Source organism: Oryzias latipes, chromosome 15, assembly GCF_053564925.1.
Source record: "Oryzias latipes strain Hd-rR chromosome 15, Olatipes_Hd-rR_3.1".
NCBI lineage: Eukaryota > Metazoa > Chordata > Actinopteri > Beloniformes > Adrianichthyidae > Oryzias > Oryzias latipes.
This window is the reverse complement of record NC_136251.1, coordinates 28,533,344-28,545,755: the sequence shown is the minus strand read 5'-3', so window position 1 is coordinate 28,545,755 and position 12,412 is coordinate 28,533,344. Positions and strand designations below refer to the sequence as shown.

Genomic DNA, 12,412 nt, shown 5'->3' with positions numbered 1-12,412 from the left:
AAGGCACCACTGTAATTATAACAATGACAACCAAAAATTGAGTTTTTTATAATACAGTTGAAAATCAGCAAAAGCAGAAGCGCTCATGAATTTGTGGATGTTCCTCCAGATTTTCCATTTCAATTTTTTTTTCTTAAAGGCAGATCACGGTTTGAGTAATTATTTTTAGCTTATTTAAATATCATTTGCACACTTCAGCTGTTGGCATTTAGACAGTTTTTGCAGGGCTCCTGTTTATTTGATAGTGGTTTAATTACTAATCAGATTCCTTATCCATATTACTTCTGACCTTCAGATTGAGGAGTTTAAAGTTATAATTTATTAAAGTTATGCAAATTGTGATCAGGAGTGTGTGGGGATGTGGGATTCAAACATATTTCCCATCAGTTAAATCAGTGTTGATCACGTGGGGCTTCAGGCTTTGCGGCTGGGGGCGGGACTAACCGTGTTTACATTTCTGAGTGTTGCGTTCACGGCGCCTCCTACATGACAGTGCTCTAACGCGGCACACAAACATGGCAGCTGGAGTCAGGGTGCGGACGTGGAGCTGTCCGGGCACAGGAGTTTTTCGTTCCTGGTTGGTTTATTCTTTAATTTTTGCAAGTCGTCTAGATGAAGCCGTGGCAGCGCCAGAGACGGGAATTTGGACACGAACAGTCGTTAATGTGAGTATCGGCTAATGTAGCTGGGGCTAACGTTAGCTAGACCTGCGCTGTGTAAGTGTGTTAGCTCGTTTTAAGATGACAGGTCACAATCTAGCTGATTCAAAGATGACTGTTTTAAGACTTAACTCTGAAGTATTCCTTTTAAAGTACTCGTGAATTATCAGAAAAGCAGTTAAACATGCTATAAGATAATTAGCTCATCTTGTGAAGTAATCCAGTACAAACTAGCTTTAGCTAAGCGGCTACACATGTTAAAACATTACAACAAATAGGAGAATACATACATCCCCAATACATTTTTGCATCTCTTTACCAGCTATGAGAATTTGAACGAATTTTTTTTCCCCCTTTTATTTTTCAAAAGGAGGATTTGTTTATTTTCCACGAATTGTTAAGTAATGGAAAACAGTTTAATAATTGAAAGCACTAAAAGTTTCAGGTTTACTTTTGTCTGGTTGTATTGCATTTCAGATTAGTTCCTGGTAGTTTAGGGCATTTTAGTTTAAAATAAATGAAATGACTATTATACATATATTTCCAAATTGGCTGTTAAATTTATTTTTGTATGACATATCAGTAACAAATGGTTTATATCTTAGTGCATAGGGAGGTCAGCAAAGTTATTATCCTTTATGATAATGTATTTAACAAACATGATTTACTGTGCAGACCTCAAGGCCGCTGCACTTGAGAAAATCCATGTTTAAAGGCACGGATATTGAATTGAAAGGTAAGGGATGGCCACAAGTTTGTAGTTAAGCTAAAGAAAAAGTTCTATGGTTGAAAAAAATGTCACAAAAATTCTTTGTTTTTAGTTGTGTCTTTCGCTTGTCCTGAGGAAGTGAGCGTCACCATCCACTGGCTCCTAAAATATTACCCCTGCCACAATGAATTCAACAATCTAGAAGTGAGCTGAAAGACATCGTTTTATTTGTTGGCTGTTTTTTTTTCTCTCTCCCAGTTTTGCTGAATTTTATTTGATTCATGAATTCCGTAGGAAATGTACGACAAGACGCCTCTGAGCCACGGGGAGAGCCTGGACCCGAATCCCCTCGGGCAGGGAGAGTACATCGAACACAGATACAGCCCTATGAAGTGCAAGAATGGACCGAGCTCATTCCAAATGCTTAAAGTGGGTTTGTTACATTACACCACCATCATCTGACAGTCCACAACGTGAGATTTTACCACGCCAACATTTTTAACTTTCTTCCTTCAGAAAGCCAAGGCAAACCCTCGTCTTGTCAGTCCACCTGACCCGCATTGGATGCAGGTAGGAATATACAAGTTTGTCATTTAGAATAATCTGATCAGCTGCTAATTTCTTCACTTCAAAAAACCTTCAAACTACATTGATGCTCTAGGATGAAAACTACACTAAATGGCTCACAGAAGAGTACGACAGCAGCTCCTCGAAGGACGGAGCAATGAAGATTAGAGATGGGGTCATAGCCACCACATGGAGGGATGGACCTTACCTGCTGGTTGTTAAGGTTTTATCCACCAAAGAGGCCAACTGGAATTTAAAATGTGAGAAATCTGACGTTATCTGCTGCCTTTTTCCTCAGCTTTCTATAATAATAAGTTGTTAAATATGATCTATCATTTTTCTAATACATTGCTTTTACTTTATAAACAGTTAACGTGGTGATGAAAGGCAGCCATGGCTTTATTTCTGTCACTGAATGGCCACTAATGATTGTAAGTAGATGATTGCTTAAAGCACTTTGAGTTTGTAACTCCTCAGATTAATTCTTCTTGTACAGCCACTTAAAATACAACTGCCATCAGAGTACAACTTTTTACAAAAATATTTCTTAAAAAAATGTTTCTTTTAGAGTTTGACCATTTAGTTTAAGTCAGTCCAGCAGTAAAGATGTTTTATCCTTTACATAAAACATTTTTTCTCTCTCCTTTTCTTTTCTTTATTTACACTGATTGTCTCTTTACCAAACACTGCAACTCAAATCGGTTTAAACATTTCTTTGATTTGTGTTTTTAAATATATATACACATAGCAAACTTTTTTTCAGCTTACCGATAAATAAAAAAATCATTTTTATTATAATGGAAACATCTTTTCAGAGGTAAATAAACAAAGTTGTTTGAAAAGTAGATACAATTTCTTCAGGCCCTGAAGAAATTGTATAAGTAAAAAATAATACTTACAGTAGCCGGACAGATTCCAGTTTTCTTTTCCTAACCAAAAATAACAAATACAAGTAATGCATTATTTAATCAGTAAACTTTTTATTTTATTGTATTTTTTTTAGGATCTCACGTTAAGCGTGTAGGTCTGTTGGGTCACCCGTTAACATCCTGATCTGTCAGACGGCTGAATTTTTCTAATAGAAAGGTTTAAGTCTGCAGATAATTTAACAATAAACTCAGCAGGATGTTCGGCGGAACAAGCCCACCTCACCATCACTCCTCCTCCGTGCGTGAAAGCTCTGTCTGGGTTTCATCCGTTGTGGTTCTATATCATCTGTTCTTCATGAACATGTTGATATCTAACCCAAAGAACTCAATAGAGGAGCATCTGAACTGAAGCCTTGACTTTGAATGGGACTGGTTTCCTGTGTGTTTTTTGTAGTTCTACATGGTCATGTGTGTCGTGTACATCCTCTACGCCCTGCTGTGGTTCATTTGGGCGGCCTGTTACTGGAAGGATCTGCTGAGGATCCAGTTCTGGATAGCAGGGGTCATCTTCCTGGGGATGGTGGAGATGGCGGTCTTCTGCGCCGAATATGAAAACACCAACGTTGTTGGCTCGGCCTGTAAGTGTCCTCGAACGACCGGCAACTTTTTTTTCTTCTTCTCTAATCTTCTGTTCGCTTTTGAACCGGCGCTCTTCTCTTTAGCTCCGGGTTTGTTGATCTTTGCCGAGCTGGTCTCAGCCCTGAAGAGGACTCTGGCTCGCTTGCTGGTCATAATTGTCAGTCTGGGCTATGGGATTATAAAGTAGGTCAAACCCTATTTATTTCTTAACAAACATGACTTTGGTTGTTCATTTTCTTTTTTTTAAATGCTGTTTGTGTATTTGTAGGCCTCGACTGGGGACCGTGATGCACAGAGTTGTGGGGCTTGGAGTCCTTTACTTTGGATTTGCCTGTGTTGAAGGTGTCCTGAGGATTACTGGGGTAAGTAAGACACGTCAAAATGAAAAGTTAAATTGAGAAATATTCTTTAGAAATTGCATTGCAGTGGCCCCTCGTTTACAATTTAAAGATTACCAGCGTCAGGGGAAATCGGCTTTAAGGCTTTAAATCCCCTCACTACGCATTTTATACAATTTTCTTAGCCAGACATTAACATTTTCACACTTTTCTGTCTTGTTTTAATTCTCAAAGTTCGAACCTTACAAGTTCAGTTTTGTAGAATGAAAACAAAGATCTGCTTTATGTGAATTTGGCAACCCGAACGCTTTTGTACAGGAGACATGGCACGAAGGAGATCAATTATATTGCTGAAAAAAAAGCAAGCAGAATTTTAAAATAAAAAACAAAAGTGTGAAGGCGCGATATAGCGAGGGACCACTGTAAATGCGTTTGTCATCATCTGAACCCATTTTGTCTATATAATATATTAATATGACTACACAACCTTTTCTTGGTTCTGAAACGAACCGTGAAGGGTCGGGACAACGGCCCCGCTCTCATGACAGCGATTGTTCTGGCCGTGTTTGAGTCGTGCGCCTTGTGGTTCATATCCTTCCAGTACCACCTTAAATAACATCTAGGGGTTAAAGCTACTGTTAGTGCACTGAGCTGATATTTTGTCTGCAATTATTGAAGCATCTGATGATGTACACTCACAAACTTCAAGAGGTGTTGGATTTAAGTTTAAATTGAGGATGTCCCGTTTTGATCATGTGATCATAAATTATGTGGTTTTAATTAGAATCGGATATTGTATCCCGTATTATTTTTATTATGATCCAGGATATATATTAAAGCTTATTTTTACAGATGAATACTCTACTAGAAGTCTGCACATCATGAACGGATCAAAACATTTTATTGCCACAAAGACTGTATACGAGTGTGACATAGACCTGAAGAGACTAAAGCCACAGCCACCGATCTTTCTCACATCAATAGTTATCACCTATTTTTTTAAAGTTTGTTCAAGCTACTTTGCAGAAATGATCTGTTTAAATTGTTAAATGATAAACTATGGCTAATAAAAAAAATAATCAGGGAAAAGCTGGATCTGATTACAAAAGTATCGGATCAGGACTCGGGATCTGCAAAATGAAATGACCCGGAATCAGCCTAAAAAAGCCTGACTGGGACATCCCTACTTTAAATGTTCTTTTTATTGTGGGTTTTTCTGTGTTTATAATGAGTCTTGTCCCACATCTTCCTCCTCCTCCTCTTTGCATCCTTTGATCCTGCTGTGTCCCCCCCTATAGACAAAAGACTCTGACCTTGCCCTGCTGGCCAATATTCCCCTGGCTCTGCTTGATTCCTCTTTATGCTGGTGGATATCCTTTTGTGCTCCTGCCGTCTTTCCTAGTGTCACTCCATTCCCTCCTCACCCACCTGAGAGGTGGTGGTCACGGTCACTCTGCCACTATTTTTTCGGTTAAAACCATTGACTGTATATGAGTGTGACATCATAGGTTTCCCATCAAATGAAGTCAATTCAGTCACCTTTTTTATTTTATTTTTTGCGATATGGACATCGAATCGCAGAAAAGTGCCAGCAAGACTCAAAGGAAAGGTGTACAAGACAGTGGTGAGACCAGCTCTGCTCTATGGGTTAGAGACGGTAGCAGTGAGACAGAGACAAGAGGCTGAGATGGAGGTAGCAGAGATGAAGATGTTGAGGTTCTCCTTAGGAGTGACCAGGTTAGACAGGATAAGGAACGAGTACATCAGAGGGACGGCTCATGTTGCCTGTGTTAGCGACAAAGTCAGAGAAGCCAGACTGAGATGGTTTGGACATGTTCAGAGGAGGGATAGTGGATATATTGGTAGAAGGATGTTGGAGATGGAGCTGCCTGGCCGGAGGGCAAGAGGACGGCCAAAGAGGAGATACATGGATGTCTTAACAGAGGACATGAAGTTGGCTAACGTTAGGGTAGAAGATGTTCATGATAGAGTGAGGTGGAAAAGGATGATTCGCTGTGGCGACCCCTGATGGGAAAAGCCGAAAGAGAAAGAAGAAGAAGAAGAAGAAGAAGAAGAAGACATCGAATCGCATTTTCCAGTTGAGGTTTCTATGGCAACCACTCTCACCAATCAGGAGTAAGCTTGTTGAAGGTCTACACCCCCACCACTTGAAACTGAGCTACACGAAGTCTGTCACATGTTTAAAATGTTATTATCTTAAGGAAAAGGTATCAGAGCAGGATGATTGAGTAATAGCTGTTTATTTCTCTGTAGAAGTCTATGGCGTTTTGGCTTCTTCCTGTTTGGGTCACTGAGTTCAGTACTCAAATCAGTCAGTGGTTAAAACTGAGTGTAAAGATCTGATAAATCTAGAAGAAAACTAGCAAAAGTGTCAGAATTGATTTTGGTTTTTTAAGTATGTTTTTTCCTGTGACCCATCTGCAATGATTTTTCTGTGGTTACTATCAGAGTGCTATACATTCTTTGACCACAAGGGGGCAGTGTTAGGGCTGAGCTGCTCCTGCTTTAAATGTGAAAATCCACACAAATATAAAGTAGTATTTAAGCATAATAAATGTCTTTTCTGACCTGTGCAGGAGAAAAACCTGAAAGCATACACAGGCTAGTCGCTCAATAATATTTAAAAATATATGAATTTTAAAGATGTGAATATTTTTGTTTGAACAGTAAAAAAGTTTGTAAGTGTATCGCTTTATTGCCATCTGCATTTAAACAGTTGTTGTTCAGTTGTCTGGATAGAAATGATCCTTTTTTGAGCTTGAAAACATATGTTTGTTTTTGTTTTTTTTTGGATAATTAAGTTTCATGCTTAGTGAAAATCTGTTTTCCTTGACTACTGCTAACATCTTTGTCAGTCTGGCACAAACCATCAAGACTCTGAAGTTGAGGAGAAACCCTGTGAAACTGTCTCTCTACAGGCACTTCACTAATACTTTAATATTTGCTGTTCTTGGTAAGTAAAGTCGTTTTCACTAATGCTCTACGTCTCGCATCCAGATTCTGATTTATTTCCGTTTTCTCCCTCAGCTTCGATCATTTTCATGGGTTGGGATGCTAAAAGGTTTCAGTTGGCCAGCTGTCAGTCCGTAAGTACGCCGCCAGGTCGCTGATGGCGTTTGGCGTCTTCTCCTGCTGATCTCCTGCTGTGTGTTTGAAGGACTGGACTGAGCTGTGGGTGGAGGATGCCTTCTGGAGATTTTTGTTCTCCGTCATCCTGCTCGTCATCATGTTCCTATGGCGACCGTCTGCAAACAACCAAAGGTTAGCGGAGCTGCTGGACTTCACGCTGACTCTCAATTTAGACGTTTCTAATCTGCGTTTGACGTCTCCAGGTACGCTTTCACGCCTCTCATGGATGACTCTGATGACGAGGAGATTGAAGAATTCGTCGCTTCTGCAAATCTTGGTACAGATATAATTTAATCAGGAAAAGTTCATGTTCTGGAACCTTTTTTTATATTTTATTTTTTCACGTTTGTTTATTTTCAGCTGATGGAATAAAGTTGAGAGCAGCTAAAAACGAGATAAACGGTTCAGCTAAATCAGCGGACACAAACCAGGTAAGCAACAAAACAGCATTCTCTGATAAATAGTTCAACCGTCTTAAAGCTACGTTTACGCCGAACGCGTTCCGTAAGGCAGATGCGTCCAGTTTTAGTGCGCAGATGCGATCTCAGGTCCTTCGTAGTTTTAGCGTCCAGCGCGGCGCAATTTGAGCGTCGCAGCAATAATTTATGCGGCACGGTACGTCCAGGGTTTAAAAATCTGAACTTTGGTGAAGAAGACGCATCAACCAATCAGGGACTCAGCTTTGTTCATGATGCATTCAATGAACCCAGACATGGAGAGGTACTTTCTGACGCTTTAAAATAAATCAATAAAAAATTAATCATTTCATGCATTGTAAATGAGATGCACACAGACACCGCTCCATGTAGCAATGAGGCTAAAAACAGTAGCTCCTCCCACACGCATCTGGGACGTCTGTTTCATGAACACGTTTTTGGAGAAGCAATTCGCGTCCAAAAAGAGTTGAGTTTGACCCACGAATCGCGTACGGCATTAGACCCACTCTGATGAAAATCGAGTTTTGGGTGTTCTCAACAGTTTTTTGACGATGGAGGACATGTATGAAGAAAATTAAGCTAATATATGCATTTTTAAGTACTTCTTTATTCAAGTTATTCAGCTGACAGCTTCAATCTTACATCTGCATCTTTTTTTTTTTTAATGTTAGCTTGGGATTGTGAGGGCATTAAGCTGGCGGGAAAGTGTGTAAGCAGATGGATGATGGGAAGGGAGGGGCTTACTCTGCTCCAATAGTCTGCTGTTCTGCAGAAACTATGTCCTAGAAAACAACAGGTTTAATTATAACTGAAAAACTTTGAAAAAGATCAAAGATGATCGGATCGGGACTTCTAAGTCTCAGCAGATATAACACTGTAGTTTGGTAAAAACGTGTCAAAAGGTCTGATTTCAGCAGATGGCAGTGTGTGCTCTGGTTCATCCCTCTGCCCACTTTTCCAGGATGAAGACCTGAAATGGGTGGAGGATAACATTCCTAGTTCCCTCAGTGATGTGTAAGCATCCTGTTGCATTCATGGATTTGCTTATCTGTCATTTTTCTAGCTGTTTGTAAGAGTTTTTTTTTTTTCCAGAGCTCTGCCCGTCCTGCTCGACTCCGATGAGGTAGGAGCTACATAAAAGAAAAACATGACTCACACACGAGGCATTTTTTTCATTGACTAACTGCACAAAAGTTCCTTTTTAACTGACGTTTCTGCTGTATATATGGGCTATATTTACAGCTCTTTAAGATGTTTTATCCGCTTTCGTTTTTCCTCCCTGAGCTCTGAAATCTGTAGCCATCATCATAGAATGAACTCTTTGTCTCAGTGCTCCCAGTTCTTCATGTCTGTAGTGGTGCATCCCTTCAGCTTCACTGTCGGAACGTGAAATGCCGCTGATCAGGTTCAGATCTCTGGTCTGACTCTTCCAGCAAATGTAGTTCCAAAATGTGAAGAAATGCTAACAAATAACCCGATGAAACAAACGGAAGTTGGGAACCTTCATCAGGCTGACCCGTATTATTACTGCACAAAGAGGAAGCCTAGAAATAGGAAAAGAACACCAACTTAAGAGGAAAATCACAAAAAGATAGTCAAATTATCTTGAAACGAGGAGTTCCAAACAAGCATTCGAAAAGGGAAAAATAAGGTAAAAAAGCAAACTGTTTGATAAAAGTATTTTTGTTAGTTCTAAGCAATTGGCTTGTAGTTTTTTAGTTTTATGAATTCTTGTTCCTTTTGATTCCAGCAACAGAAAGTCTTAAGTTGGTCCATCTTAATAAATCCTCATAAAATCTAAAACTAGCACATTCTTGGAACATAAATCAACATTTTGGATTCCAAAATATTAAAAATTAATGCCAGTCTAACTTTTATTGAACTCTAAAATCCCTAAAATGGAACCAAAAGTTACAGTTTTGAGATTTATTGAGTCTTAAATGAAGTTTTTATATCATCAAGAGTTTGGAGCAAAAGAATTTAGGCTCATTTTATTAATCATTTCCTTATTTCTAGATCCTAGCTCTTTATTAGACATAAAAATCTCTGCATTGCTGATTTAAATAAAAGCTTGATAAGTTGTTAAGCAAAGAGAAGTAAAAAAAAAACAGGTTTAAAATCTTTACAAGTATTAAATAGTTCCTATTTTATTAAACTCCTAAGTGTATAAAATCAGAACAAAGCTGCTCCGGTCCGTTTCCTGTCCCGGCTGTGATGCCAAGTGTGACGACTTTTTGAAAGACTCCCAAGTCGGGAAGACAAAACACGACTGCAGGAAACCGCCGAATTTATTTGCTTTTTCTGCCAACTTCTACTCTGATGCTTTTGGCGGTTTCTGCTCGGCGGGACGTTTCTTCACCAGACCCGCGTGTGTGTGCCCCTCACTTCTACCGGAGCGCACACCTTCAATGTTTTATCTTCTGTGTGGTGTTCCAGGAAATCATGACGACCAAGTACGAGATGTCGAAGCTGGAATGAAGTGAAACCGTTTCCAAACAACTGCTGAAGTGGAAGGAAGAACACGGCGCCTTCCCGTAAAACAGGAGAAAGGGCTTCCTCCCGAGACGTCCAGACAGGTGGAGGGGAAGGTCACCTTTGGGGTGTCCTCCTGCGCTGGGGATGCTGCGCAGGCCGGTTCAGGCAGCACTTTGTGAGGGGACCTGCACACCATTTCAGTCATTTTTCCAAAGAATTTATTCGTTCATGTCAAAGCGGGTCTTCATTTCTCTTTTTACGTGTCTTTTGAGGGAAGGCAAGTTTAGGTGCACAGATGTTCCTCTGTCAAACGTTCCTCCTTATTGTTGGATTGCGATTAGGAAGCAATACATTTTAGTCCTTTCTTTAATACTGAAAAATAAAAAGTCAGTTTACTGTAAACAAAAAAAAAAAAGTGAAAGAGTCCAACTTACTTTGGGGATCTTTCTTTGAAGATATCCAGAAGTTCTGGCAGAAACGGCTGATTTTGTTCTGAGCCTCTTGCAGTGTTGGATGCTGGGATATTCCTGGTGGATCCTTTGGGGCTTGTGGGTTTTTCGGGTGGAGTCTTTGAGTTGGACACGACATCTGGGGAGTTTCAAAGCCGTCCTTCCCGGGCACGCTGCTCTCCTCTCCTCTGCTGTGGTTGCAGCTGCAGTCCAGTGTTTTTCAGTTGTTGGAGATGAGAAGGTCCAGATTTTTGCTTTTTTTCTTCTTTTTGGAACTCGACATTGAAAGAAATGAGCTCTCATTAACCTGTCTGGGGTTTTAATCGCTGTATTAAAGAGGAAAAAGCTGTACTGCTTCTGAATGGGACTTTCTGAAAGTCTCTTTCTCCCACCATTACAATCTGAGATCACTGCAAACCCGAGCTCGTCTTCTCATCTGCACTTTAAAGGCGTCTTATGCGGCGTCCACATCTTTCTCCGTTCAAGCATGTTTTTGACATCTCAAACTAAAACGACTTGACCTTTTTGAGCTTATGAGTTGTATTGCTTGTGTTTAATTTTGGATTTGCCTTCATTTTTCTGACAGGACGGTACGATTTTGGGCAGAAGCAGATTCTGTTTTTCAAAATAAAAGTATGTGCTAATCACTGTTAAGTATTTTCTTTATTTATTTTTGTCTTAAGTGTACTTAATTGAGTAAGTAAGTAAATAAATGGATGTTAATTCATGTTTTTTTTTGGTATGCTTGAGGTTTTTATTGTTTTGAATTCGTATTTTGCACATACATTGCTAAATGTCGGCTTTTCTTTTTCTGTGTGTTTACTAAATAAATGATGGTATTGGATTCTCAGAAAGCTTTTATTTATTTATTTTACTTTAAGTTTTATTTTTGTGAGTTTGGAGTAAGTAAATGTAAAATTTAAACCCTCCTTTACATTTTTTTTCACATCCTGAAGCCCTTTAAGTGTTAAGAGTGTTTTTCTAATGTGGTTTTCGTTGGAAACCTGCTTATATTTGTGCTTTTAAGGGCAGGCTGACACTGCATGACCGGATGGATTTTGGCTGATTTAGTTTTCTTTTTACTAATTCCACAGGTGTTTGGATAAATTGTGATAAAAGCTGGATTAGGTCTGTTCATTCCCAGCCCTTTTCTTCACTCTTCCCTCTCAGGAAGTGTGTTCAGTCCCTTCGCATTAAATAAAATTTGGTATCAGGGGAACGTTTCTGCCAATAAAAACTCGACTTGAGTTTTAAGACTTTAGATGCTCTTTTTTGTGTCTCGCAAATCCCACATTCCAGAGAGAAATTAAAGTAAAATGTGAGGATTTAATCATAAAGAAAGAAATAAATGAAGTTGCTAAAAATAATTTAATAAAAATGTTTTTATTTACTGTAAATTATTTGGCATGGAAAAAAAATGTATTATAAAAACTGGAATATTATTGGGGCATTTACTCATTCTGACTGCATGATCATCAAAAAGACATTTGCTGCAGCATTTGTGTTGAACATTTTAAAAATACAAGTATTTGCTGCAGCCTGTAAGGAATTGGATCTTCTGGAGAGAAAAAGTGGTAAATTTGACTAGTTCTGTTACTTATGGTAAATGTTATTTTGGGAGTTTTGCTTTTAGATAATAGAAATAAGACACAAATATTATAACCAAACCATAATATTAATTTCTATTTAGCTACATTTATCTATTTTTTTTTTTACATTAACATTTATCTTTTAAAGGATGCTTTAGCATTTCCTTCTTTCATTTGTATAATTTTTCTTAATTTTCCTTCCAATTTTTTGCAGTTTAACAACATCAAACACAAGAACTTTAATTAAAAAAAATGTCAAAAGCTAAAAATAATGTAGAACAGATAGGAGAAAAACACCACGGAGAAAAGAGAACTCTGGGGTTCAAGAACAGATACTTGAGTTCATCCACTATTAACTTATTGTTAACACGTACTGTGTTGTTAAGCATCAACTAGTTTGCTAATGTGCTCACTGAGGTCTGCATCAGCACCGCAGATCGCTCTGTGAATTTACTCTGCAAAAACCACCTGATAATTAGCTCTCCAATGATCTCCAGTGACTGGTTTTTACCTGTAAACAGGTAAAAGGTA

At 38.8% G+C, this 12,412-nt stretch overlaps 1 protein-coding gene across 2 annotated transcripts; it reads left to right on the top strand.

The window, feature by feature from the left end:
• Nucleotides 1–455: 455 nt before the first annotated feature.
• Nucleotides 456–11,146, top strand: tmem87b (transmembrane protein 87B). Of its 2 annotated transcripts, none has more exons than XM_004077449.5 (19): nucleotides 456–665; nucleotides 1,335–1,395; nucleotides 1,481–1,572; nucleotides 1,663–1,797; nucleotides 1,885–1,938; nucleotides 2,030–2,195; nucleotides 2,305–2,366; nucleotides 3,259–3,442; nucleotides 3,527–3,626; nucleotides 3,712–3,805; nucleotides 5,080–5,151; nucleotides 6,647–6,755; nucleotides 6,830–6,888; nucleotides 6,960–7,063; nucleotides 7,135–7,208; nucleotides 7,292–7,362; nucleotides 8,330–8,382; nucleotides 8,461–8,491; nucleotides 9,805–11,146. In XM_004077449.5, the coding sequence occupies exons 1-19, from the start codon at nucleotides 516–518 to the stop codon at nucleotides 9,844–9,846; spliced, it is 1,713 nt and encodes a 570-aa protein (XP_004077497.1). In that variant the 5' UTR covers nucleotides 456–515; the 3' UTR covers nucleotides 9,847–11,146. The 2 variants fall into 2 exon arrangements, with proteins under 2 accessions (XP_004077497.1, XP_078787498.1); XM_078931372.1 differs by lacking the exon at nucleotides 5,080–5,151 and adding an exon at nucleotides 4,299–4,372 and having other exon boundaries at nucleotides 6,649–6,755.
• The last annotated feature ends 1,266 nt before the right edge of the window (nucleotides 11,147–12,412 follow it).

What these genes read in the sequence shown, in the direction of transcription:
- tmem87b (XM_004077449.5), top strand. Translation starts at nt 516, where the DNA reads ATGGCAGCTGGAGTCAGGGTGCGGACGTGGAGCTGTCCGGGCACAGGA. An exon ending in GGCCAACTGGAATTTAAAAT is followed by an intron (nt 2,196 to 2,304) that starts GTGAGAAATCTG and finishes CTTTATAAACAG; the next exon opens with TTAACGTGGTGATGAAAGGC. An exon ending in CGTCGCTTCTGCAAATCTTG is followed by an intron (nt 7,209 to 7,291) that starts GTACAGATATAA and finishes GTTTATTTTCAG; the next exon opens with CTGATGGAATAAAGTTGAGA.